Source organism: Corythoichthys intestinalis, chromosome 14, assembly GCF_030265065.1.
Source record: "Corythoichthys intestinalis isolate RoL2023-P3 chromosome 14, ASM3026506v1, whole genome shotgun sequence".
Taxonomy (NCBI): Eukaryota; Metazoa; Chordata; class Actinopteri; order Syngnathiformes; family Syngnathidae; genus Corythoichthys; species Corythoichthys intestinalis.
Window position 1 is genome coordinate 42,542,977 of NC_080408.1, and position 27,620 is coordinate 42,570,596.

Sequence of the window (27,620 nt, forward strand, 5' to 3'; positions counted from 1 at the left end):
GGCCTCCCGGTTTAAATGAATTGGATGTCCTTCATCAACTGTAAAGGGCAGTGTGCCACTGACCTTCAGTTTATGTATTTTAATTGAAAAATGGCTTCCGGGAAAGTCATGGTAATAATGTGAAGAAAAATGTGTTTGCTTCTAGAATTTGTCATCAGATCATTGTTTCGCCTCACCAAAACATAGCATGCAAATTCAGCAACATAGAGAAGAGCAGCAAGACAGCTACCGGCACTAAGTAACACCCAGCAGAAAAGAGGTTTTGATTTTGGTTGCTCAGTTACACAACAAACTTGTAAAGTGTCATAAGACTCAAAAAGAGTGTGATCAGTAATAGCAGTTGCTATGAAACAATTTCAGATGTTTTGGGAAGACAAAGTTATTGGTCTTGCTTGTATAATGTTTTGAATAATTTGCTCGTTGACCAAAGTGAGGTAATGTACACAAATTAAAGATGCACGATAATATCGGTTACCGATAATTATCGGCTGATAATGGCAATTATGATGTCACACAGATGATCCGGGTTAAAAAAAAAATCAACAAACAATGCAATCCGATTATTATATACTTGATTTAACCTCCAAATGTGCACAACCGAAGAATTCAGCACCGCCGTCTCCTCAACCCCTCCCCTCTCTGAAGCCCCTGAGGGAGGAGGGGTTGTGGGGGCGGAGTTACACAAAAGAAGCAGTTGGAGATCATGGCGGCTGTCAGCAGCGTGGCTGGATTTATCCGTATGTGAAAAAAAACTATGCTCTCGCCATCTGCAAAACATGCACTGCAGAAGTTCCACGATGCGGAAAAAAAGTGTCCTCATTCAGCCCAAAGTGGGTGGTAAACTCTAAGGCTAAACACCGGCACGAGACCGATAGTCGACAAGTAGCAGTCTTCCGACGGAGCCCGCCACTCTGGCCGGTACGGCAGGCCGCCGCGGGGCAGGCAGGTGGGCCGAGCCCGATTCCCCGGCGGCGGGACCACCGGCGAACAACCCGGTTTCTCGGGCGTTCCCCCACGGCGTGCGGGAAGCGAGGCGTGCGCCTCCGTCTGGAGCAGAGCCAGGCCCCGAAAACGCCATGGCGAGCGGGCCGGGGCGGGCGGATATCCGGTACGAACGTAGCTACCGCCGCCACTCCGGTTCAACTCATCAAGCACCACGGTCAGACAGTGGCCTGGCGTGGGTGCTAATTTAGTGGCCGGACGGACTGAAGGGCACAGGCGGGAGGAGATGCAGGACGAGAGACGTTTTTTTTTTTTTTTTTTTACCGAAATGACCCGAGAATCAAAGCAAGGGATAAAAAAATAATGCAGTTTCTACGACTACCATTCTTTGTGAAAAACATGCCCATCACATCAGTTTCACAAAGGACATTTGGACAAGTGATGTCAAGTAAGCATGCGTATCATGACAGCATTAGATAATTTCAACATGCACAAAACCAAGCAAGGATTCAGCCAGTCAGTAATGCATTCAGTACGCTGTAAATTTATGACGTCTTAATCAGATCATCCTTCTTAAATCTAGTCAAATAATTGTCCCCATCTTGTTTTGAGTGTTAAAGACTAGTTAACAGATGAATGCGCCAGATTATTCCACTTACTTAAACTACGTAAATGTTGCCATTTTTTCTTAACAAGCCCATACATCTAAAAATAAAAATTTTTTTAAAAAAAAGGTCATTTTCCACCTAAATCAAGAAAAAAAATGCTTTTGAACCATACATATTCTTGAATAAATGTAGAATAAATAAAGAACATTTCTGACAAGTTTTTTTTTAGGATTAAGTATCAGAATTTATTGCTTAAATAAGGCTGTTAAGCTTATTTTCACTTAGCTACAGTATTTTTCTTCAAGAAATCTAAGTGAAATACACTTGAAGCGCTGGCAGATAATTTCAGTAATTTCCAATAGATTTACACTTAAAACTGACTAGTTTTAAGGAGGTGTGTTTTTTCAGTGTAGTAATGTTTTATATGTTAAGAATGGCTTACTTTTATAGCTATTTTTTTGCAACTTTGGTAATTACTATGTAAGTAATTGTTGCCAAAAGTTTACCATTACACAATGTCAGACAATCTGTCATTATTTAGATGTTGGAATTTACTACTACATTTGATGTTGAAAAAAAAAAAAACGACCAATAAATCCTATTTTTGTACATTAATATTTTCTCCTATCTTCTTATCCTCTTATCTATCTTATCTTCTCTATACTTTAAAATTTTACATAAATCTTTTAATAGAATTATCAGCTTGCCATTATCGGTTATCCGTTGGAACGAGGAGGAAATCGGTTGAAAAATGTATTATCATGCATCACTAACACACATGCATAAATGTGCTGTGACCCAGGGATGGAGGTTGGGAGGTGGGGTTTCGCGAGGCTGCTCCTGGGTCGAGACCCCAAGGGAGGCTGATTTAGAGAGGGATTTACAATTTAAAAACTGAGTAAACCAGGGTTTATTGAAAGCTATAATCACCCCATTTGTACTCATTTTAATTTGTTAATGTTCCGCCACCTCCAAAAATAGGCGAAACCTACTGAGGTGAAGTGTTCAGTTCCATATGTCTGTCTGTCTGTGTCAGAAAAGGAATTGGAGAAAAAACTTGATGACAGATTAGCCTACTTAACTCATGTTTGCAGGGTAGGTGATATGAAAAGAGGAGAAAAAGTCAGAGGAGATCAGAAATATTAGGCAGAGGTCTGCTCTCTCTGTGTGCAACTACTAATTTTATGAATTTTGTTTTTAACCTTTTTTTAATTCTTTTTTTTCATTCATTAAAAAATATACAGCATATTAAATTATCGATTAATAATTTAAAAAAGTGATCGTGTAACCATAATTGTGTTTTTTTTAAAGGACCTAAAATAGTCACTTGCCCTATATAAGGTTAAAAAATCAAGAAAAATCTTTGATTTTCGCAGTGGTGAAATGCAACCAAGTAAAAGTACTTCATTACTGTACTTTAGTACATTTTTTGTGTATCTGTACTTTACTTGAGTACAAATACGAAGTGGTTTACAGCCCGTATCTGTACTTTTTGCTCCACTTCTTTTCAAACTGTCGCTTGCGTTACACGTTACTTTTGTTTGTGTTTGTTTTCTCATTGTGAATTCATAGTTTCATTTTCATGCCTCCGCTGCAATCGTCAATTGTTGTAATTGAGCACAAGAGGCAGCAACACAAGTACAAGCAAGATTAAGCAGGTGAACAAGATATTGACAAATAAAACCCAACAGTGAGAGCAGTGCACTTTCAGATGGATGCTGCATACTCTTGTACAGTAGGTGGGGGTATGCACCTGATAGTTGCTTGCAGGGGCGCCGTATAGGGGGGAAAAGTGGTACTGATTCTAAGGGCCCATGGCCTGAGGGGGCCCACAAAGAAAATTAGAGCATTAGGTAATCGTTTGCAAATTTAAATATTAATCATTATAATTTTAAAAGGTATAAAACGAAGGGTTTCTTTTTCTTGTTTTGTTTTTGGCAAAAAGTAAACATCCAGAGAGCATATGTATTGCCAGCAACCCCCCCCGCGTATTTTCATTAATTGGTTTCGTCCGCCCTTCCTTTGATCAGACCGCGCGCAGGCTGAGCACCGGTGCACATTTACACCAGTCAATGACTCTGAGTACTGTGCGTGCGGTAGGCTACATCAAAAATGTTTTCAAAACAGAAATCAGGCTATCAAAAGAGGAAAGAAAATAAAGCAAAGCAGGAGAGCGGTAGAAAAGGCCAACAGGATGTGGGAAAAGTACTTCACAAAGGAAGGTTGGTGTAAATTGTGTCAGTGTAGTGCTGAAAATTAACCTGTTATTTTAGCTCACGCGACGTCTATTAGAAAACTCAGAAGCAGGTCCCAGCTCACTCCGTAAGAAATACGGGATTTTCCCGACCTCAGTGAGCGACATTGACCAATTCAAGAACATGAATTCCAAATAATGACGGCATTTTTTGGTATCATACAGATGTTGAAAGTTGGTGTGGATTTTTTTTTTAATCTGGTTAAATCCAGTTTGTCAAGAATTTATTGAATTTAGTTTGTCATCAGTTAAATTTAGTTAGTTAACAAGGAAGGGACCTGGCTTCGGAGCTGTAGCCTATAGTGGAGATTGTAAGTTTTCAAATGGGGCTAAGCCTACTCCATAATGAAATACTGTAATTGTTTGCTAGCTAGTGTTTGCTCCACTTTTAGCTTACATTTAATTAGTACAGCAGGTTAACCCTTTCGCAAGCTCTCCACACCAAAACAGTTGTCTCTGCCCTCGCCTGTTGTAATAGGCACAAGCACAACTCCTCTTGCTGCGTCTGGCTCAGCAGCCCTGTCTCCTGACACCCTTTATGAGCCAGCCTCATCTTTACTCCCAACTGAAGGAGGTGAGGAATCAACTTGAACACTGCCACACCACACATACAATATCAGTGGCTAAGAGACAAATAGTAATAAGTAATAATAATTAATAATAATAATTATTATTATTATTAATTAATGATACATAATTAATAATTAAATTAAGATACTAGAATAATATAGAAGATATTGTTATATTTGTCATTTTATGTACACTACAGAGCCAGGACCATCTTCAGTAAGACACCTGAACTCTGTGTATACTGCTACATTCCCCCCTAACTTGTCCTCTCTTGGTCTCCTGAATGCAATTTTTAAGATGCAGCTGCAAAGCATTTTTGGAGAAGTGTGCATCGGTTTACGAATATTTTGCACACTCCCCGTAACGGTTGCAGACGGCGAGAGAGCTTTTAGTAAGCTAAAACTCATAAAAAATTATATGAGGTCCACTATGTGTCAGGACAGGCTTTCTAGTCTTGCCATGTTGTCCATTGAATGTCAGTTGGCTAGGAAGCTAGACTTTAATGATTTGATCACTGACTTTGCTATCAAGAAGGCTCGGCTCTTGGTGACTAAGGCTGAGCAACCTGCAATCTGCTCGCTTTGTTTGTAATTGTGAGTGTGATTGCTTGTGTGTGTGTGTGTGTGTGTGTGTCTGTGGGTGTGTGTGTGTGTGTGTGTGTGTGTGGTGTTCGCTTTGTTTGTTATATCATTCTAAAGATTGTTTTTTTGATTGGCGTTAATGTATGCTGTAGTATTGTTAGAATAAAAGTTTTGTTTTAACTTAAGTCATTCATTGTGGTATTTGAGAATATTTCTAATAAAAATATATTTAGATTGTAAAAGATGGGCTTCAGTACATTTCTTAAAGATGATATCAGTCTATTCATTATTGCTCTGTACGCTGTATGTTTACATAAATATATTTTCATCTTAAATTAATGCAGAAAATGCACAAATTAGTGTGTAAAGATTCACCAGAATGCAGGAAATTACGTAGTTGATACTCTAAATGTGTGTGTGTGTCCCGGCACTGGTGGTGGGGCCCAAAGTGATATCTTTTCATGGGGCCCAAAATCCCTGGCAGCACCCCTGGTTGCTTGTAATTCACCATGAAGCTAAAGAGGGAGAAGAATCCTAAATACGAGTAATCACTTGAAGAAAATCTGGCCTGTTAATTATTTTGCCAAGAGATATTATTTGGTTTAGTTTCAGAGTTTTTTGAGCTTGCAAAGCTTCTGTTTACAAAGCAGTTAATTTTATTGCTTGTTTTTTCCCTTTCTGCACAGTTTTAAATAAAATTGATCAGTCAATGAATTTTCTGGTTTTTTCTTTGAATATTGGCTCCCGATTTTTGCATCGGGAGAAAATACTTTGACTTTTTACTTGTAATTTGTAAAGCAAGTACTCTTGTACTTTTACTTAAGTAATTTTTGCCCCGATATCTGTACTTTTACTTGAAGCAACACTTTGTAACTTTTCAGTTTGGTCGATTTTAGTGACACCGGTGGATAAAAGCGGTAGTGTTTTGCCTTAATGAAGACTACGTTTCCCATGAGGACCAGCGCACATCGAAACAGTTTCGTAAAATTATCACTCATTCAGTCATTTTCCATCAATGACTCAAAAATCAATCTCCTGGTCACCTGCATATGAATTAAAAACATTTCTGTTTCCAGCAGCTGTGTGAAGGACGAATACTAATAAGGTAATAAATCCAGTTGTGGCTAAACAATAGCATATGACGGTTACCAACAGTGTGGCTTAACTCGTCAGTGCTGACGAGTTCGTGGGGGGGGAGCGTCACGCCAGCCAGTGAAAGCCTGGACAATGTTTATTCCGTATATCCTGGTAGCCTCTCTTTTTTTCTTCCTCAGACAAAACTTTTTGTCTCTTGTTGCTCTTCCATCTTTGCAGCATTCGTGCGAAAGCGTTCAACTTCCATCTTTATAATGAAGGGGGAAGTCACGTATGCCAGAAATCAGTCAGCACATTTGTAGTTTTATTTGTGTGGCAAGGTTCCTGCGACCCTCCTCAGATAATTAGTATCGGTGAAAGTAAAACATACCCCCTCAAGATATAAAAGAGGGGTTATTAAACTAGTTGTCAGTCGACATATTATCAAAAATGTTATGAAAATATTTTATAAAGGTTGAAAAGTTACCTAGCGTTGCTTTTAGTAAAAAAAAAAAAAAAAAAAAAAAGTGAGTATTTCATCCACCACTGGATTTTTGTTTTGTTTGATTTTAGCCCATTTTTTTTATGTTGTAAATGAAATACTGAAGGACAAGTTTTGTACAGCAGAAATGTTTTCACCTTACTACGTATGTTTACCACGAAAATTAATCAGTCTGTTATATAATCTTTAAATCAAGTTTTGGCCTTAAAAAAACACATCAGTGCCTAAAAATCATGTGCAACTTTTATGTCATGGCTTTTTCTGACAGGTCTGTCTGCATTCCTTAGAGAAAAAAATATGAGCACTGATACCAATTATGAAGACAACTTTGGATCAAAACATTGCTTGCTCTGAAGATATGCCCTCCAGTAAAATTAGATTACTGATCTGCAATTGCAATGTGAGCGATGTGTTTAACCTGCTGTGACATGGAGCTCCTTGACTGGACACTCATTGGACAAGATATTTTCTACAATGAGACCTACACCAAACCATCGGCTATTTAACACAAACATGCTAGACTGTGCGTCCCGGGCTGTTGGGGGACGGGTATCGATAAGCATTTGCTTTTTTCCCGTCTTTCCTTTGTCTGTCGTCGTCTTTTTCGGGCAAATTATTCCATAGTCCGTGTCAATGTTTCTCCTTTCTGACCAAACTATCCCACACTCTGTAACTGTCAATGATTCTGATGATGATGACAATGACAATAAATTCATTCATTAATTCAAAAGACTGACAACACAGAATCGCACTCACAAAGCTTTGGAGATCCGACTGGTCAGAGTCCAAAGTGTTCCTGGCGATCCAGAACAGGAATCAGCCATTACATCTTCACATCTGTCCAGCATGGAAGGTCTACATGACAGCCTGGGTAGCTGAAGGGTGCCCGAAAAGAGCCGCTTGACAGCATATCTGACATATGACTTTTGGAGGAGCTCTGGGCAGGAAGCTCTGGGCAGGTCCGTCGACCCCCACTGTCGCTGAAATGCACATACTGTAGGTTAAGTCACAGACAAGGGTTTATGGAAATAAAACAATGACTGATAGGCACTCAAGGCACTTCCACATTATCGTATTTTTCGAACAAAAAGTCGCAGTTTTTTTTCATAGTTTGCCTGGGGGTGCGACTTATACTCAGGAACGACTTATGTGTGAAATTATTAACACATTATGATATCATTTCACATGTTATTTTGGTGTTTTGGAGTGACACTGATGGTTTGGTAAACTTGTTAGCATGTTCTTTATGCTATAGTTATCTAAATAATTCTTAATAGATATGGCCACGTTCGCGTTCTGCCTTTGGCAAGGTGTGTTCAATTGTATTATTTACTTTTTTATATTGAAATGCATGCTTCTAGTTTGTGGCACTTTCAGGCCCACGTGAGGGCGCACTCGCACTTGTTTACGTGAAGAAGACTGCTCACACGCCAGAAGAAGACGACCAGCTTCGCAGCTTGAGTGAGTGGGCGAGTTAGCGGGAGACAAACACGGCTGCAAACCTACGTTCATTGTTTATACTTGTAAAATATCTCTACAGAGGCAACGCCTGTGTGTATCATTTTTTCTGTTGTTGTTGTTGTGTGTTTTCCACCAGCGATCGGACACTTAAAGCCAGTTTTGTGGTTGTTTGAACGATGTGCTAATGCTAGCGAACGCATGCTAACCGTTTGTGGCATTGCTGTAACAGCACCTAATTATCATTTATTTACCTTGATGCGAACCCGTTTGGTATCGAGGACGAAATTGATTCCGCAATTTATACGGACGTCAAGCATCGTCATTTGGGAGTTTAGCTCGCTGTATAGCCAGGACCGAGCCGTAGCGTCCTGGTGAGAACAGTATATTCGCATTTCGTTGTTCATGCACTGTGAACTTATTCAGCATGTTGCTCTCTATTGTATTTTTATATTAAATTGCCTTTCAAGTAGGGCTGTCAAAATTATCGCGTTAACGCGCGGTAATTAATTTTTTAAATTAATCACATTAAAATATTTGACGCAATTAACGCACATGTCCCGCTCAGACAGTATTCTGCCTTTTGGTAAGTTTTACAGCAAGGCTTTTTGTGCTTTCTAACAGCGAACTCTTGTGGTCGCTTTGCGACATGGTTTATTGCTTTCTTGCCAGTTCAATATGGCTGCACGACGTCTCGGGCTGACGCCTACGTTGTAATGTTGTGCTTATATGATCCTTGGACAAGATTTGTCTGTAAGTATGGTTGTTGTAAAGAATGTACATATTATGTTAGTAAGCGAAATGTTCTATTTTTTGTATGAGACGCTTTTTGTTTATGTTTAGTGAACCTGTATAGCATGCTAAGCTAACGTTGTTGCTAATGCAATGCTTGTGTACTTTTTTTTTGTAGTTTCACTACGGTCTAAAGAGGACAGTGGTTTGAGGCCATTTTATTAATAAATCAGATGAAAAAGGAAGAAGTCTGATTGTTAAGGCGTCGTTCACTAGCTGTCTAGCTTTGGAAAAAGTAGACGCTTCGGAGTGAGGACAGCATAGACAGAATTAAAAATTAAAAATTTTAATCGTTTGACAGCCCTACTTTCAAGATGACAGAGCTGTTCTATGTGTTGGATTTTATCAAGTAAATGTCCCCCAAAATACGACCTATATTCCCGTGAGACTTATGGTTTTTTTTCTCTTCGTTGAGCATTTTGTGGCTGGTGCGACTTATACTCAGGTGCGACTTGTAGTCCGAAAAATACTGTACATAAATTCTTTTTTTTTTTTTTTTTTTTGTCTCTCAAGTTTAGCCCGGTATAAAATTTAGAGGTGACTTTCATTGCTCACATTTTCTGGGTTTGTAGAAAAATGTATTTAGTTTATAATTGTAGTTGTAGAATTTAGCAGTATGAACCAAAAGTGTCCATGATGCAGACGATCAAACAATGACAAGCCTTCATGAGCTGGCTGAATCTTCTGGGATTTGATCTAATTTTAGGTGATCATATCCAACACAAAAATTGTTTCCCACGGTGGATTCAGCTCTCGAGCCATCGTGTTTTCTGCGTATTTTTTTTTTTAAACAACAACAAAGTTGTTTTCATTGCATCTTGTGACATCACTTCATTTGCTACCACCAAAATTGCCCACAAGTTACTGAAGAAAAAAAGTTGATTTTCTCTTTTTACAGGTTCTTTTATTCTCTTAACAAACAGGAGATGACAACACACAATTCAGGAACAAAAAGAAAGCAATGACCGCTTATGATAAACCAAGGGTGTAGGTTTGGTCTCAACATTGGTAGGGTCGATATAACAGCATAACCCACATGTACACTTTTTGCTCGGGATGGGACATTAATAAGACCAAACAGATTGGGTGAATGGGGATCAGTGATATTTTTCTCCCAAATATGGACCTAATTAATTGATAGGCTAAATAAGAAGTGCTAATTACGTAGATCATGCTAGTGTGGGTAGCTCACGGCACCCCCACCCCGAAAAAATATTTTTTCAGTATATATAAAGGGAGTTCGAAAAAAAAAAAAAAACGATTATTAGATGCATCACGATTCAAAACGTGACGATTCGATTACGATTTATAAAGGTAAAAAAACTATGATTTTCCCTAATAACTGTACGACAGCCATCAGAACACGTCTGCCGCCCAGACAGCTTTAACGGACACACGCACAACGTTATGATGGATGCTTCCGGTTACTGAGAGAGAGATTTAATCCTTTTTAAAAGAGTGGAAAATAAATTTGTGTATGAGACAGGCAGGGACGCGCTTCTGTGCGCAGTTATTTTTAGAGTGAGAGGGGAAGAGAGATGGTTCGTTGCTCCTTGTCTTTCATTTGTCCAGTAGTAGGTTCAAGTTGTGTTAATTGGAAAAAGTCCCTAGTGTTTTGCTAAGTCCCTTGTCCGTCTATCAGAGGTGAGTACACGCACGCTCTTGTACTGTTTAGCCTTCATTTAGTTGTTTTTGAGATGTTACTGGTTAGCGCCGAGGGCTATGCTAATTAGCAACTTTGCTAACATATATTTCCATGTCAAGTGGTGTACACAAGTTGCCTTTCACCCTGCAGATCTCTCAGGGTGCAGACAATTAAAAAACCGTGTGACATTTGCCAAGGCTTACAGCCTGTCAAAAGGATGAACGCTGGAAAAGTGGCATAAGGTGGATTTTTCAGATGAATCTTCCATTGAATTACACCACAGTCGCCGCAAATATGGCAGGAGACATACTGGTGCCCGCATGGATTTGAGATTCACACAGAAAACAGTGAAGTTTGTTGGTGGCAAAATCATGGTCTGGTGTTACATCCAGTATGGGGGTGTGCGAGAGATCTGCAGGGTGGAAGGCAACATAAATAGTCTGAAATATCAACAAATCTTAGCTATCTCTTACATTCCTAACCATAAAAAGGGACAAATTCTGGAGCAGGATGGTGCTCCATCACATACTTCAATCTCTACCTCAAAGTTCCTCAAGGCAAAGAAGATCAAGATCCTCCAGGACTGGCCAGCCCAGTAACCAGACATGAACATCATTGAGCATGTCTGGGGTAGGATGAAAGAGGAAGCATGGAAGAGGAAACCCTAGAATGTTGATGAATTCTGGGAGGCATGCAAGACTGCTTTCTTTGATGTTCCTGATGACTTCATCCATAAATTGTATGAATCCTTGCCGAACCGCATGGATGCAGTCCTTCAAGCCCATGGAAGTCATACAAAATATTAAATTTGGATCTCACAGCACCACTACTTACTTCGCTTATGTTACGTAAAATATTTTTGTATTTGAAGTACATTTTTTGTTCAATTTTCACACTACTTTATGTAGGCGACAAAACGTTTGTTTTGCCAAAATTTGACCTTTATTTCTTCATTAAATGATAAATCTTTTTTCAGTGAAACAAATATATTTTTGTACATTCAACATCATTTGGGAGGGTCTTAGCTTTCATATGAGCCATTTCTGTAACCAATTGAATCATTAAAAGTCAGGTTACTAACAACTGTTTTTACAAAATGGATAAGCGACGACTTTTGTCGGGGACTGTAATAGTAGGGTCAATTCTATCCTTACAACATATGGGAAGACAATCTAAAGTATCTGTATAACTTAACTCATTATACAATTCATATAAGGCTGCTTAAAGGTTGGCGGGGACAATTTGAGCATGCTGAAAAGTTGGCAGTGTTACGTCACTACCGTCCCTATGCAAATCTATGCCCTTGTAATAAACACATTTGTTAAGGAAAGATTAAGTAAAAGCTGGCCGGCCAGGACATATGTCTCCGGGAGCCCTACGCAGGTGCCGCCAAGTAACTCCTCCCCGACCTTCAAGATAATACAGTTTATATTTGTCGTTTTAGAAGGCGGCAGGCTAAAGCCAGCCTCTTTATGAAAAACAGTGGAAAAACACTACAGTGAAGAAAATGTGGACAAATCAGTGACCTTGGACACAACAGACTCCTTGTAATCAAAACAGTACTTGTCACCGGTATTCGCAAAGTAGACAACACACAGTGCTATGGGACAATAAATGATTATGTGTGACAATGTGAAATAAACAGGTCTATGTGAATAAAAGCAGATCTACATCTACATTACACAGCATGACATCACTTGCCATTAAAAAAATCTGATAGTAAATCAGTTGAAGCATTTTCTGTTGTTACAACAAAAATCTGTTAAAGCAACAAAATGACATGTCAGTTCTGTATGTTAGATTTGGTTGTCTTACCTCAGTGACATTAAAACATTTCGATGAATTATTTCTCTTCATATTGAATCAGGGTAGCTAATAAGCTGGGATGATGATGAGTTAATACATTTCAGACGATGTGATGAGGATTTCCTGACCTCCTTTACCTCCTGACGGTTTGCTGTAAAAAGTCCAGTTCACCTACTAGATGTACTTTAAAGCTGATCCAGTAAAAGTCAGGTAAAGTACAGCTGAGAGCATGTTGAAAAGTAGCTCGCATGACAGTGTAATGCTTTTAGTGTGTTTATCTGAGTGGACAATCAGGGGACGTCATGTATCTTGAACTTCTGGTTGGGCCACAACGTGCTGGTGAAAATCTTCCATGAAATGTGTACAGAAACACCGAGCTTCATATGGCATAGTTATATAAACATAACATGATTTAGCAAGACGCCCTAAAAAAATAATGTATACAATTGACCCTCATGACACGAGCACCTCACAATATTTTCACGTTAAGAACGTCACGAGAGAAAATTCACTATACAAGCGCCAGAAAAACCTTTCTCGCTTGGCATGTCCAAGTGCCTCGGCATCCCGCCAGGCAGCATGGGAGCGCTCTCTTGTACTGCTGCAACGATTAATCGATTAACTCGAGAAATTTCATCAGAAAAACAGCTTCGAATCAAATTTTTTCCTGTGTCGAGGATTCGTTTATTTAGAGTGGCGTTATAATAGTTTGTTTTGAAAGTGTTTGCATTTAGTTTTATCAAATTGGGTAATACAATGCCCTCTAGTGGCAACAGGGAATATAACTCATTCAACAATGCTGAATCCAGCTGCTCCCTGTTAAGACCACCATAAGGTAAGTTTTTGTTTGAGCTAATGTTTTTTTTTTTTTTTTTTTTTTTTTTATGCATTCGTAATTTAGTTTATAGGAATATTTCACAATTTTTTGTTGGAATATGTTTTTGAACGATTTGTTAAGAGCATTGTTTATTTTTATTTTTTGTAAGGTAGCATTTTATAGCATTTAAGCTAGCGGACTTTTGCTATGCAAGTTAGCCAACTGGTCTTTTGTAATACTTAGATCCCCATTTATTTAATTTTATTCTGTTTGAGGCCAAGCTCAGTTTTTTTTTTTTTTTTTTTTTTTAATGCATTTTAATTTTTTTTTTTTGTAATCGTATTTAATGCTCTTTTGAAAGTGCAATCTTCGCAAGCCTTTGTTTTTCATCTCCTAAAATTTATTCTGCAAAACCTTATACAAATATTCCTAATCCGATTACTCTAGGATTGGAACTAACTAGTTGATAGATTAATAGATTACTTAAATAAATCGATAGCTGCAGCCCTACCCTCTTGCTTTGCCTCTGCGTCCCGCACAGGGGCATACGAGCATCTCGCTACAACTCGCTTCTTTCTCATCCGCATCATATCTCATACCTGTCAACCTGGGGCGTTGGCAATCTTACAAATAGTGACGTATGCCCTTACAAATTGGTGACTAATCTTACAACGTTTTATATAGGGTGCAATATGAAAGAAAAATAAAACTCAATTTTTAAAATAATATGAATTTATTGGTAATATTGTCACATATAACCTGGTGCAATCAAAGAACAATCAATATCTACAGCTACATCATGATTACTAAAATTTAACAGTGCCTTTTGTTCTAATTGTATGTAGCACTTTTGGCAATTTCTATCATGTCTTTTGATGTTTGTTAGTGTGTCCAATTATAAATGAAAAAGGTCAATTGATAAAATGAACTTACCGATGCAATCTTTGAGTCAGGGAACATTTCTTTTGCCAATTCTGAGAAGTGATCAGCAATAGTTGCAGGCATATTGTGTTCGGCAACAAATTGGAAGAATATATCTTCGCTTTCGTCACTTTTCATTCTGCAGACTGCATCTTTATGACCAGTGTTGTTAATCTTACTTTTAAAAAATTAATTAGTTACAAATTACTTCTCCCAAAAAGTACTTGAGTTAGTGATTCAGTTAGCTGAATGTAAGAGTAATTAGTTACTTGGCAAAGTAACTGGTGTTACCTTTCATGCCCCCCCATTTAAAAAAAAAAAAAAATGAAAAGAAATATAGTAACCTTTGCTATGTTTGGAAGTTATTTAATGTTGTGAATCAACCGTTAAAGTTGTTAAAATTGCTCCCGTTTTTGCATTAGTTCCCATCTGTCTACTTTTAACATGTGAAAGTTTTAAAACGGTTTCATCATTTAAAGATAGATTCAAGTCAAGATTTTGCCGATTTAGGAGTATTTTTTATAATAGACTTCCCCCTGAAGTCCACACCACTACGGATCTAGGTCTTTTTAAGTCTCGGTTAAAAACATACCTTTTTAGACTCGCCTTTAACACAGATTAGGATAGCCTGGTTTTATTTGCTTTAGGGTTTTTAATGTTTTTGGATTTTATCGGTTTTATTTGCTGGACTTCTATCGCGGTGCGGTTATTGTTTCATTTTTTTTCTTAATTTCATTGTATGATACTTTCCTGCCTTTTATTCATCTTGAGTCATGTTTTGTTGTAAAGCACTTTGAGGGCCTTTCGGATTTTGTAAAGGGCTATATAGACCCTACTCACCAACGTCACAGAATGACGTGTCGCTGTATCCGGCCACCATATTGTCCATCAGTGTTTATCCGTATTCTCAATGGTTTCAATTTGTCGTGCAATTTATAGTGCAATTCATGGAAGCCCCAGTGCTTTCAGACGCTGTAAACTCATTGGATGCGTTGCATAAAAGGCGTTATGTGGAAAAGCTTCAGTTTATCCATTCGCCAGATCCATATTTGATGCCTAAATCGATATTTTTCGACCCGGTGTCTTCACCCTCTCTGCCTGACATCTGCTACCCTGATATCTACAACTATCTTGTCCACACAAAATCAGCCTATTCTCAAGAAAGTTTGAAAAACTTTAAGAGCAGCACTCTAAGCAACATTACACCGTGTGACCCTTTACTTCCAATTTTCTAAAATGGCGACAATCAATAAAAAAAAAAAGTTGACTGCGATGGCCGACGCTTCAAGGATAGGTGGATATTGGGCTATTTCTTCAATAAAACACACAACAACTGTGTCTGCCTCATTTGCAAAGAGACAGTCGCTGTTTTCAAAGAGTCCGATGTGACGCGATAATGATATTACCGAACAAGACACGCTGACATGTACGACATTACAGGGAAGATACAAAGCGAGAAATTATAGCAACTTGAAGCTAGTTTAATTTCACAGCAGCAGTATTTTGCAAGAGCCCGAGTGTCGAAAGAGAACGCCACAAAGACAAGACTGTTGAAATTATGAATTAAAAAATAATAATAATAAAGCAAATGTGACACACAGAAGGGCTTGCTAAAATTTGTTTAAATATATTGTTCTATGTAAATCAGCCAAGGTAGCCCCCCGCATTTTTACCACACCAAATCTGGCGCCCTTTGCAAAAGGTTTGGACACACCTGTTTAACTGATGATCCGTAGACGAGGCCAGCTTCTTTCACTTGGTACCAGCTAAATATTATTCAAAATGTAATAATGGTGGAAGAAATAAGCATCTTGAATTTGAAACTGTATGTTGTCGGCAATGAGCCTCGCAATGATCTTAATTGTGGTTGTCAGCCCAAAACCCTCTAAATATATATTAAATGCCTATCTTACCAGATATAAAATGACTACTACATAATCTGTGGTAATCGTTTGGAGCCCAGTTTTCTCGGAATACGGTAGAACTTCAAGTCTCTCAGTCTATCTTCTCTGTTATTGCAATCAACCGCCACACACGCCTTCACCATTTTGATTATTAATGTTAACGAGCAGAAAAACATGCCATAATAGGAGGAATTTACGTAGCGGTAATGCGCCAATACGACGAGTTGACGGACAATATGGCGCGGAGGCGTGGTTGTGACGTCATATGAGTAGGGTCTATAAATACATTTGATTGATTGGATTGATTGATTGATAAAAAGTTACTTAGGTTCGCTAGGAAGGTTCAGTACAACAGAGCCTTTCTGAGAAGTCTACTATTTTGATATGGCGGCTGTTTACTAATGCTGCCGAGTCGGTCATTTTGCATGTAGCTCTATAAGCATGTGATATCTAGTATAGCATCAAGTGGGCGTAGATTGTAGGCTATCGGCTACAGTCAGGAAATATTGGAGCCACCTTGCCTAGCATCGCGTTTGCAAAAGCATCACAACACTCTTCCCTCCTTCCCACTCCCATCTCCGTGTCCTGACTTTTCTCGCGTCATTCAAGCAACGTAGTAAAGTATAGTAACGCACATTGTCTCGTTGCTGAAACAGTGACAAAATCCAGAGAAAAAAACGGAACCCGCGAAAAACGTACTGATTTTGAACGTATGGCGTACGCATTTAAAATCAGTGCTCACTTGTATAAATTACGCCTAAACCGTACAACTTGACAGGTATGATGTCTGGTGATAGAATTTTGTGTCAAAGTGCATCCAAATCTTTTGTACTTACTACGTATGTACGTATGTCCTCGTTCCAATTACGTAATCAGAAATCAATATATATTTTTCTATTTTTTTAGGGGCTAAAAAGTAACAAAATAATCCAGAGGTACAATAGCGTTGCCAAAAGAAACAAAAATATACGATTTATACTCCGCAACACTCCCAGAAAAAGCGAAAGAGGAAGTAATGGAGACAGTACAATACTATAACATGTTTGGAACTTTTGCTCAAATTAAAAAAATTTCGGTATCTAATCAGGACTCTGTATCAGCAGCTTCTCAAAATCAGGTGCCTCGGACTCAGGTTCAGAAATATGCGATCGGGACATCCCTTTTACTTACAAGTGAACATTAACCATGTCCTACAGGAAAATGGCGACCAAAGACGAAGGGTGAGAAAAAGAATGCTCAGAATTTAAACAAGGCAAAAATAATAAAACATGTACTGTAACGAGTGTGCGTTTTCGAGATCTTTGTAAAGAGTTTATGCGTTCAAGTTCTACAATCTGCTCAGTGATTCTATATACTGTAAATGACATTGCTAATGACATAAATAACGAATAAAATTGCCTTGTATCGGGAACTCAGATGAAAATTGTTGGTTTCTTTTAAGCATTTTTTAAATAAAAAAATAATAAAGTGGGGAAATAACAGTAAATATTCCCTCAAATATTTTTTAAAGTAGCGGGAATAAAAAAGTAATCTTCAATTGTACTATTTATCTCAAATGTTTGCTCATTTAAAAAATTAAAAGGGAATTTTAAAATGTTTTATCTACAATAGTGCATATTTGTTTAATTAACATTTTATTAACTTATTGTATGAATTCATATAATATAAAAAAACTAATGATAAATTAAAAAAAAAAAAAAATATATATATATATATATATATATATATATATACACTGTATATACAAATACATATATATACACATGCATATAATTCAGACATTTAGTGCATATGTGATGTCAACATATGTGGATGCAGGTCATTATGAAGCTTTTTTAAATGACTAAAAATAGTCACTTGCCCTTCAAAGGGGAAAAAAAACCTGCCTGTTGACTTTTTACCTTTATTGATTTAGTTTTCAGGTGGGTTTTAGCATATTTACCGAAAAACAATAATTTATTTTTAGCAAATTTTGAACTCTTCCTTTCTCTTCACAAACCCAGAAGGAGTGTCATTTCCAAAGTGATGCCTTTTTTTTTTGCCAGCAAGGGGGCATGCAGCTTTCATAGAGTTAAGTTTTTTTTTAATGCAATATTATTACATTTAAATAGCATGACAACAAACCTACCACCACATAAACACCTGTATCTCAAATACCCTTTTTACTAAACAAAGAACAAAAATCCCAGGATGTTACACAAGCTTTGGCATCAAACACACAGTTAGGGACCTGGTGGATGATATTGCTTAAAGAAAAAAATAGAGGGCAGCATATTTAAAGTGAAAGTGTGCCATAATTATTCTTACAGTTACAAAGAGTAAACGTCGGTTGGCTCGTTTCAGGAGCAGAACTTAAGTTATGGTGCCATCTCATGGCCAAATAGGTTTTAACAAGATTACTAGTGCAAAATGACAAACTAAACAGGGTTTCCCCAGTGCTTTAGAAGCCTGGTGGGCCATCATAGGGCAGTGATAGAACGTCTGATCCCGTCAATGTTAAGTATTGACATAACCTGGATATCAAGTGGCCACACCTCAAGCAGAGATGTTAGATCCTTAAATCTCTATGCCCACCTTCTCCACAGATCACAGGCTTTATTCCCTGAAACAAAAACATCAATTGGTGAAATTCTGAGTCAAATGCCACAAAGGCTATAAAAACCAAAAGCTAGTAAATCTCAACCTTGTACTTGCTGCAGATCAGAGGGAAGAGAGATTTTATAGCTTTCTTCTGCAGATCATCTGTGTGCTCCTGTAAAATTATGTTTAATGTGAACTGCGAAGGTAGTTGCGACCCGTTTGAGGAATTAATGCAAAATGAGCACCATAGCTCACCCCATTAATGGTCACCCAAGGTACAAACTGATGCGGAGGATCCAGAGTGTTGGTCTTTACGGCGTTCTGATGCATAAGCTGGTTTCCTAAATCTCCATTCACACAACTCATGAGTCGTTCCCAGCTCAATTCGGGACTGTACAGATGAACACACTGGGCACACATACAGTATAAGACATACTGGACTAATGGCCCACCAGGCTAATAAAGCACAGGGGTAAATCCTGTTTTGAATCATGGTAGAGGACAAAAGTAAGGGCTTATAGTCCAAAAATTACAGCAAATAAATTTAAACCATGAAATAAAAAATAAAATAAAAAAGCCGTTTTTTTTTTTGTGCTTTTTTTTTTTTAATTCAAAGTTTGTTTTAATCATTTTTTAAATGGGGGAAAAGAATGTTTACCTTTTCGTTTTTTTAAATAGCTGCAAATTATAAAGAAAATTAAATACAATTTTTACTATTAAGCATGTCAAAAAACAGGATTCGGACATTTTTAAACTCAGCAGTTTCTCAGAAAAATTAATCAACATCCAAATACTTGTCGATTGACTTACATAATCAATTAATTGTCGATAATCGTGGCAGCACGAGATATAGCAAATAAAGTTTCTCACACTCTTAGCAGCAGCGATGACATCAGTGGAGGCCTCCATACAGAAAATGATGAGGAAGGCATTGTCACTCATGTTCAATAAACACGTCTGACAAGAGAGGAAACAGTCTTATTTTTCTGCCTTGCATTTATATTGGGTTCACAGTAATTCCACAGTTGAACACAAATTGACAGCAGTGGAATTACACAGACTTAATCTGCCTAAAGCAGGCTGAAAAAAAATATTGCAAGCACTCCAATTTCTGTTTTCCAAGTTGCCATTGATGTGATAATAATCACCAATGAATCAATGATAATGATTTTTTTCTTAAATACAATGAGTGTCATTGAAGTTGACTCATATGAAATTACCTGAATTATGTTACCAAGACATTCTTGTTCGCCATGTTGGCACTTAAATATGTACTTGCTCCCACTTGGTGCCTCCTGCAAGTCAGATGTCAAGTTTTACGGTGTGTTCCCCACCTTAAGCCATTGTGACAGAATAATCAGCAGGTTTCCTACAAATCACATATTTCTTCACAAGTACCTGTGCATTTCCAAAGGGGACCAGGTGGACAGACAGGATGTCCTGCAACAGCACCCATGTGGGATACAGCACCTGCGTGACAAACATTATGCAGTCGGGACACAGAGTCTCGTAGTAGACCTCTATTTGGACTGGTTCTCCTGCGTGATGCCATTTGGTCAAGTTGGCATGGAGACAGTGTTTCAGCACCTGCAGGAAAAAAAACAAAAGTTTTTTGGATTAGACATCTACCACCATAAATGGCACTAAAACATGATTGTTCAATGTCAGCCACAGTGCTGGCCAAAAGTATTGGCATCCCTGCAATTCTGTCAGATAATGCTCAGTTTCTTCCAGAAAATGATTGCAATTACAAATGCTCTGGTAGTAATATCTTCATTTATTTTGCTTGCAATGAGGAAACACAAAAGAGAATGGGGGGGTGGGGGGGGGATCATTATCATTTAACACAAAACTCCAAAAATGGGTCGGACAAAATTATTGGCTCCCTTTGAAAAATCATGTGATGCTTCTCTAATTTGTATAATTAACTAACAGCACGTGTTACTTACCTGTGGCACATAACAGGTGGTGGCAATAACTGAATCACACGTGCAGCTAGTTAAAATGGATTAAAGTTGAGTCAACCGCTGTCCTTGTGTGTACCACGTTGAGCATGGAGAGAAGACAGAAGACCAAAGAACTGTCTAAGGACTGGAGAAGCAAAATTGGGAGGAAGCATAGGCAATCTCAACGCTACAAGTTAATCTCCAAAGACCTGAATGTTCCTGTGTCTACCGTGCGCAGTGTAATCAATAAGTGTAAAGCCCATGGCACTGTGGCTAACCTCCATAGATGTGGACAGAAAAGAAACATTGACGAGAGATTTCAACAAAAGATTGTGCGGATGGTGGATGAAGAACCTGGACTAAAATCCAAACAAGCGTAAGTTGTCCTGCAGTCTACTACAACCCGTACTATCCGTCGGCGTCTGAATGAAAAGGGGCTCTATGGTAGGATACCCAGGAAGACCCCACTTCTGACCCAGAGACAAAGAAAAGCCAGGCTAGAGTTTGCCAAAACTTACCTGAGAAAGCCAAAAACGTTTTGGAAGAATGTTCTCTGGTCAGATGAAATAAAAGTACAGCTTTTTGGGAAAAGGCATCAAGATAGTTTACAAGAAAAAAACGAGGCCTTCAAAAAAAAAAGAACACGGTTCCCTGATGTTTTGGGGTTGCTTTGCTACTCTGGCACTGGACTGCTTGACCGTGTGCATAGCATTATGAAGTCTGAAGACTACCAACAAATTTTGTAGCACAATGTAGGGCCCAGTGTGGGAAAGCTGGGTCTCCCTCAGAGGTCATTGGTCTTCAGGACAATGACCCAAAACACACTTCAAAAAGCACTAGAAAATTGTTTGAGAGAAAGCACTGGAGACTTCAAAAGTGGCCAGCAATGAGTCCAGACCTGAATCCCATAGAACACCTGTGGAGGGATCTAAAAATGGCAGTTTGGAAGGCACCCTTCAAATCTCAGAGACCTGGAGCAGTTGGCCATAGAAGAATGGTCTAAAATTCCAGCACAGCATTGTAAGAAACTCACTGATGGATACCGGAAGCGGTTGTTTGGAGTTATTTTGTCTAAAGGTTGTGCTACAAAGTATCAGGCTGAGGGTGCCAATACTTTTGTCCGGCCCATTTTTGGAGTTTTATGTAGAATGATAATGATTTCTTTTTTCATTCGTTTTTGTGTTTTCTCATTGCAAGCAAAATAAATGAAGTTATTCCTACCAAAGCATTTGTAATTGCAATCACTTTCTGGCAGAAATTGAGCATTAGCTGACAGAATTGCAAAGGTGCCAATACTTTTGGCCAGCACTGTATCCCAGGTCAAATGGATTTGATGTCTTTGTCTGTCAATGGCAGTCAATGAGTTAAATACGATGAAATTAAAAAAAGATAAATTAACTTTAGGGTGTTAGTGAGGGGCATAATCTGTTTAAATTCATTTTAATTCTACCCGAGTTTGTTTTAATTAACATTTTATTAATTTGTCATTTATTCATTAAACTATAGAAGACCAATAAGAAAAAAATATATTAAATATGTAATTGAGATACCGTGAACATCACATTAAGGGTCATGTAGCCCACACTTTTTTACACGTTTTTAATGACCAAAAATAATCACTTGCCCAATAATGGGAAAGTGACAAAATTAATCGGTATAAAAAGTTACCACAGCTTTGTTCAAATGCGTGGTAAACAAAACGTTTGAGACAAAGTTTTACTTTGCCTGGAATTAAAGAAATACTGGAAGTAAAGAAAATACAGTTAAAACCATGAAATAAAATGGCTAGTGGCCATTTGGCCCCATCTCACCCCGCACTGGACGGCAGAGTCTAGCGTCGAGCACCACTGTGACGGAGGGTAAGGACATGACGAAGGCAGAATAGTAGCACTACATTTGGAGTTAAAGTGTAAAATACACGCCAGCAAAAACAGTAAAGGCACATTCATCTTTCTTGATTTAACTACTTTATCAAAAGAAGCAAAGCACGTCGTTAGAACTTTCCGCGAGCATTTCCTTGTTTTTTCGCTGTATCACTTTTTATTGGCTCGTGGTGTGATGACGTCAGGTCAATAGCGTCATATGTAGCTAAGTAAAATACAATCTCTGGCATATTTGTGTTTGTATTATTGATTATTTTCTGTCTATTGTTGTGTTTGTATTGTTGTTTATTCTGTTGTGTTGTTGTTGTTGTCAATAAAAATAAAAAAATAAAATAAAATAAAGTAAAATACAATCGCTGAAGAATATAATAATACTGTATACAATCCCTGGTCACGAAAAAACAACAGCGACGCCTAGTGTCGGTTTTAAAACTCAAAATTAGTACAACTCAATCCAAAAATAAATTAAATGATTTTAACCCTTTACCGAGCAAGTGACTTTTTTTTCCAAATTAAAAATACTGTAATAATAAAGCCCTGGCGTCAACATAGGTGGTCATCACATTTTGGGTCATAAAATAATGAATGTTAATTTAAAAAAAAACAAAAATAATACAATTAAAATGAATAAAAAGAGAAATAGACTGTTTGTAGCCCCAATCGCACTCTAATGGTGCTGTTTTTTTCTCCCTCTTTTTAACCCTATGTAAATCATTGCCTGCCATTGACAATGACTGATGGCCAATTCATTTATACTGGGAGGACTGGCTGTGAATTCAGGATATTGGGCAGACACGCTGCTTAACCTGAGCCACAAACATCATTAGGGATCCCTCTCACCAACATAAAAGTTTTGTCCCCCGTGGCCATTACACTGTTAAACTGCAAATCCCTCACATAACATGTCTACCTGGCATGCTCATTGCACATCTGTTCTCTGCACTTCTGTACAGCATTCAGTTTACGTTATACTCATAGGCGCAGTTTGACTTTTGGGGCAGGGGGGGCATAACATGTTGATGACCCCAAAACGCAGTGTCAGCAATAAAATTAACTTACAAGAATATTTAGAATAATAGGTTGACAATGAGCGTTTTTTGTTTCCCATCATTCTTGAGGGGAATTCTAAATCAGGCTGCTTAGGCAATACTTTGCGCCAAGATCGTCAACCATGGAATTTGGTACGCCTGCCGGTGTCGTGCCAATGTAGTTACCCCAGTCAAAAATGGTATCCTATGGGCGGAGCCATATGGAGGTAGATGTGTTATTATTCAATCAAAAAATGTGTTTGAATGCAAAAATAAATTTGAAACTCAAAAAACTAAAAAAAAAAAATGGATGTGAAAGCTATTTTTCTTCAATTCATTTTTTTTTTGATTGAAGTCAAGTGTTTTTTGATTGAAGCAACTTTTTGATTGAAGTAATGTTGATTTGTGTTTGGGTCACATTTTGGGTAGGACATTTTTCTCTATTATTCAATTTAAAAAATAAGTTGCTTCATAAAAATATAAATTTTCAAAAAGAAAAGTCACTGTAATCAAAAAAGGAAACATTTCAATCATAGAAAAAAAGTTTTTGAATGCGAAAAAATATTTGAAAAATTTGCATTTGAACACTTAATTTTTTTCTTTGAAGCAATCCTTTTTGTGTTAAGATACAACAAAATATTCATTTTACTGTAATACCCCAATGACAACAACAGACTACATCTTATATACTGTATATTTTATTGACTTTTAAAATCATTGCATCAGGCTAGAAAGAAGTACCGTACAGATGAAAGAGTACCTTTGTGAATGAAGACAAATCTGCAGGCTATACATGACAATAAATTGGGTGTGAAATATGACAGACCAACAGACTGAGGGAGAACACAAGAGAGAATGTTTGCTTTTTGTGCATACTGTCGGTGTTAAACACAAAACAACAGTGCTCCCTCTTAATTCACTTGTACTTTGGTGTTGAGTAGCTTTTGTCTGATTGTTTCATTCATTTCCAATGTGGACAGCACAGATGTCCAGATTAGCATTATCATAATTATTCAATTATTTTTTTTGTAATTGATTTGAGCTTTTTGATACAACGTAACATGACAGCCAACCAAATATTCCTCTAAATTTGAATGTTGGCATTCACATGATAAACACTCGCTATTATCAAGTGTTGTGAAACAATTGGATATTCCGTGAATATGAAAAGTCTACACATCCTTATGAAAAATTTCAACTTGGAGGGGCAAATGAACACACATCAAAATGAATGATTTAGACTTCCCCACGATTAATGTTACTAACATGTAAAAAACATACTGTATACGTTGGCGCAACTAACCCATCTCATTCACTGCCATTAACAGTGATAGATGTCCAATCCATTTGAACTAGGATGGTAAAACTTAAAATTTGTTGAGGTGTCTGTATACTTTGATACCCATTGGACATATGCTACAGGTATAGGAAATGAGGAAACAATTAGAAACAAAATTTTAGACAAATGAAGAAATTGATTCACCTTGCCCTTTGCTTCAAATAGTGCAAAAAGAACACGTCTAATTTTTACCGTTGGTTTAATCCAACATATTCTTTTTTTTTTTTAAACTGATATGTTTTAAAGTCCAAAGAATAAAGATGTTATCCCGTGAGATATCTGAGAGTCATGATGATAGACATATAAACAAGAAAAGATGCAATGTACAAGGCTCAGTGTTTCAAATGCAATATTAGAGGGAGCACTGTCTTAACATGTCAAACAAAAAAACAAAACAATATTTTCAAGTTTATATTGACAGAAAATAAAGAAATGCAAATCAATCATGGCCACTTTGAGGGATAGATTGAGTCTCAAATGAATATTCACTATTTGGTTAATTACATCTTGTAAACATTTGTATTTCTTTCTGTATTGAGCAAAAAACAAAATTCAAGCTAGCTTATCTTTTCCTGTATAGGCTCTGTAAAGTTATCATTAAACTGACAAAAATCAAAACTCAGACAAACAGTTCGATCAGATGGTTTTTTTTTCTCCAAAAAGCAAAATAAAAAAAATCAGGCACCATAAAAGAACACTTCCATCATTGTTTAATTTTGCCAAGATTTGCAAGGAGTAATCATGGTGGATTGTGTTAAGCTTTTTTCAATGTATTTTTGCATTAAATGCATTAAAAGGCTCCCCCACATTCAAGATGGTTCATTCTATTTTGACAATAATCACTCACATTAAGCTATTTTCTAATCCGCAAATCCTCCAAATGACGAGATTCTCAATTCAAGGGAAAAAAAAAACATCTTTGAAATATTTCAAAAATGCAAAGCAGCCAAGATGGCATTGAACATATACTGTAGCCTTAGACCTGTACATGAGCTTGCTTCATCATCTGAACAGATTATCAAACTGAGTATACTGTAGCTGACGATAAGCAACAAAATACGCGGAAGCTGATTAGTACGTAAGATTGCGTGCGTTTTACGGACCGCTCGCCCTGATTTCCTGAAGAAAACCCCAAACGCCTCCTTCCGATTTGATTCAAGCACAATCCAAATGATAATTACATCATTCAAAAATATAGATATCTAAGTATTTACTTCAAAATAGTTGTTCTGTATTACGTCTCACGTGTTTTCAACTTTTACAGACACCAAATTGCTATGCTCCTCATCGTCAGTGAAAAATGTGCTTGGGGCGTGAGGCCTTTCTTTCAAGAAATATCACATACAGTGTACCAAAGCTGATGAAAAAATATTTTCATTCTTTAAATGATCATTTGCCATATAGAAAAACAGGTTTCAAGATACACCGACACAAAATGCATATCTAATACACGAGCGGGAAGAGAAGCGAAGCGCGCCAAATCCTGAATGTACGCCGGCTACAAAAGTTGCATCGCCTTTAAATATCTCTTTCAAAATATGGCAGCTGAAAGCGATCACCTCTTTGACTCCACTTGGACTACAAAAAGCTTGAGTGCTTAAAAGGAAGCAGATCCAAAGTCACCTGAACATCCCTGAAACAAGTTGCTCGCAAGCTGGCCGAGATTCATTTCCAGCTCAAAGCAATCAAAGTCTGACTCGAAACTCTCGACGCAGACCGACGTCGACCAGACTACATTTTTTATAACTACGCTAAACTGGCCTTTGTGAGAAATTCTGTCTACAACCCCTAGCAAAAAGTGTGGAATCACCAGTCTCAGAGGAGCACTCACTCAGACATTTTATATTGTAGAACAAATTCTGATAAAAAGCTTGAAAAAATAATGAATTCGTTTAAAAGTGCAGCTCTTTAGCTTTCAGAAACACTAAAATAAACATATAAAAAGACATTGTGGTGGTCAGTAAATGTTACTCTTATGGAGCAAGTGCAGGGAAATATATATATGGAATCACTCCGATCTGAGGAAAAAAATATGGAATAATGAGATAAAAAGAAATAACAATCAAAACACATCTGTAATATTTAGTAGCACCACCTCTGGCTTTTATGACAGCTTGCAGTCTCTGAGGCATGGACTTGATGAGTACTCTTTATCAGTTTGGTGCCAACTCTCTTTGATTGCAGTTGCCAGATCATTCTTGCAGGTCGAAACCTGACTGTGGACCATTTTTTTCAATTTCCACCGCATGTTTTCAAAAGGGTTGAGATCTGGGCTATTTGCAGGCCATGACATTGACTGGATGAGTCGTTCTCCAAGGAATGTTTTAACAGTTTTAGCTCTGTGATATGATGCATTGTCATCTTGGAAAATGACAAACATATTTTAAATTGAAAGGTTAAGAAAGCTAAAATTTCAATGTAAACTTGTGCATTTATTGAAGATTTAACCACAACCATCTCCCAAGTGCCTTTGCCTGACATGCAGCCCCATATCATCCAGGACTGAGGGAATTTTGATGTTTTCTTCAGGCAATCATCTTTGTAAATCTCACTGGAACGGCACCATACAAAAGTTCCAGCATCATCACCTTGTCAAGAGTCAAGAATCTGCATTGGACAAGGTGATGATGCTGGAACTTTTGTTTAGTGCTGTTCCAGTGAGATTTACAAAGATGGCTGCCTGAAGAAAACATCAAAATTTCCTCAATCCTTGATGATATGGGGCTGCATGTCAGCCAGAGGCACTAGGACGATGGCTGTGGTTAAATCTTCAATAAATACACAAGTTTACATTGAAATTTTAGACAGCCTAACCCTATGTTTGTCATTTTCCAAGATGACAATGCATCATGCCACAGAACTAAAACTGTTAAAAAATTCCTTGGAGAAAGACTCATCCAGTCAATGTCATGGCCTGCAAATAGCCCAGACCTCAACCTTTTTGAAAACCTGTGTTGAAAATTGAAAAAA

The 27,620-nt window shown here is 37.7% G+C and overlaps 2 protein-coding genes across 3 annotated transcripts in view; both read right to left on the reverse strand.

The window, feature by feature from the left end:
- Positions 1–17,411, reverse strand: part of pde4ca (phosphodiesterase 4C, cAMP-specific a) — a 146,455-nt gene extending 129,044 nt beyond the window's left edge. The window contains exons 1-2 of one of the 2 annotated variants that reach the window (XM_057856428.1): positions 12,242–17,411; positions 7,288–7,511 (exon numbers count right to left, since the gene is read on the reverse strand). In XM_057856428.1, the coding sequence (XP_057712411.1) occupies positions 7,288–7,511; positions 12,242–12,283 (266 nt within the window). In that variant the 5' untranslated portion in view covers positions 12,284–17,411. The remainder of the gene's footprint in view (positions 1–7,287; positions 7,512–12,241) is intronic. The other variant, XM_057856430.1, reaches the window with a different exon arrangement.
- Positions 17,412–18,021: 610 nt separating this feature from the next.
- On the reverse strand, positions 18,022–22,437 carry LOC130930047 (gamma-interferon-inducible lysosomal thiol reductase-like). The gene is made up of 7 exons (XM_057857725.1): positions 22,212–22,437; positions 19,853–20,041; positions 19,675–19,749; positions 19,325–19,411; positions 18,710–18,862; positions 18,558–18,626; positions 18,022–18,476 (listed from the first exon to the last, which is right to left on the reverse strand). The coding sequence occupies exons 1-7, from the start codon at positions 22,347–22,349 to the stop codon at positions 18,423–18,425; spliced, it is 765 nt and encodes a 254-aa protein (XP_057713708.1). The 5' UTR covers positions 22,350–22,437; the 3' UTR covers positions 18,022–18,422.
- Positions 22,438–27,620: the final 5,183 nt, after the last annotated feature.

Bases quoted from the DNA above. Each gene is read 5' to 3' on its own strand.
- LOC130930047 (XM_057857725.1), bottom strand. From the start codon at position 22,349: ATGAATGTGCCTTTACTGTTTTTGCTGGCGTGTATTTTACACTTTAAC. The intron at 18,863-19,324 runs GTGAGAAACTTT...ATGTGTGCCCAG, and splicing joins TCATCGCTGCTGCTAAGAGT to TGTGTTCATCTGTACAGTCC. The intron at 18,477-18,557 runs GTTGAGATTTAC...TTTTTGTTTCAG, and splicing joins TGATCTGCAGCAAGTACAAG to GGAATAAAGCCTGTGATCTG.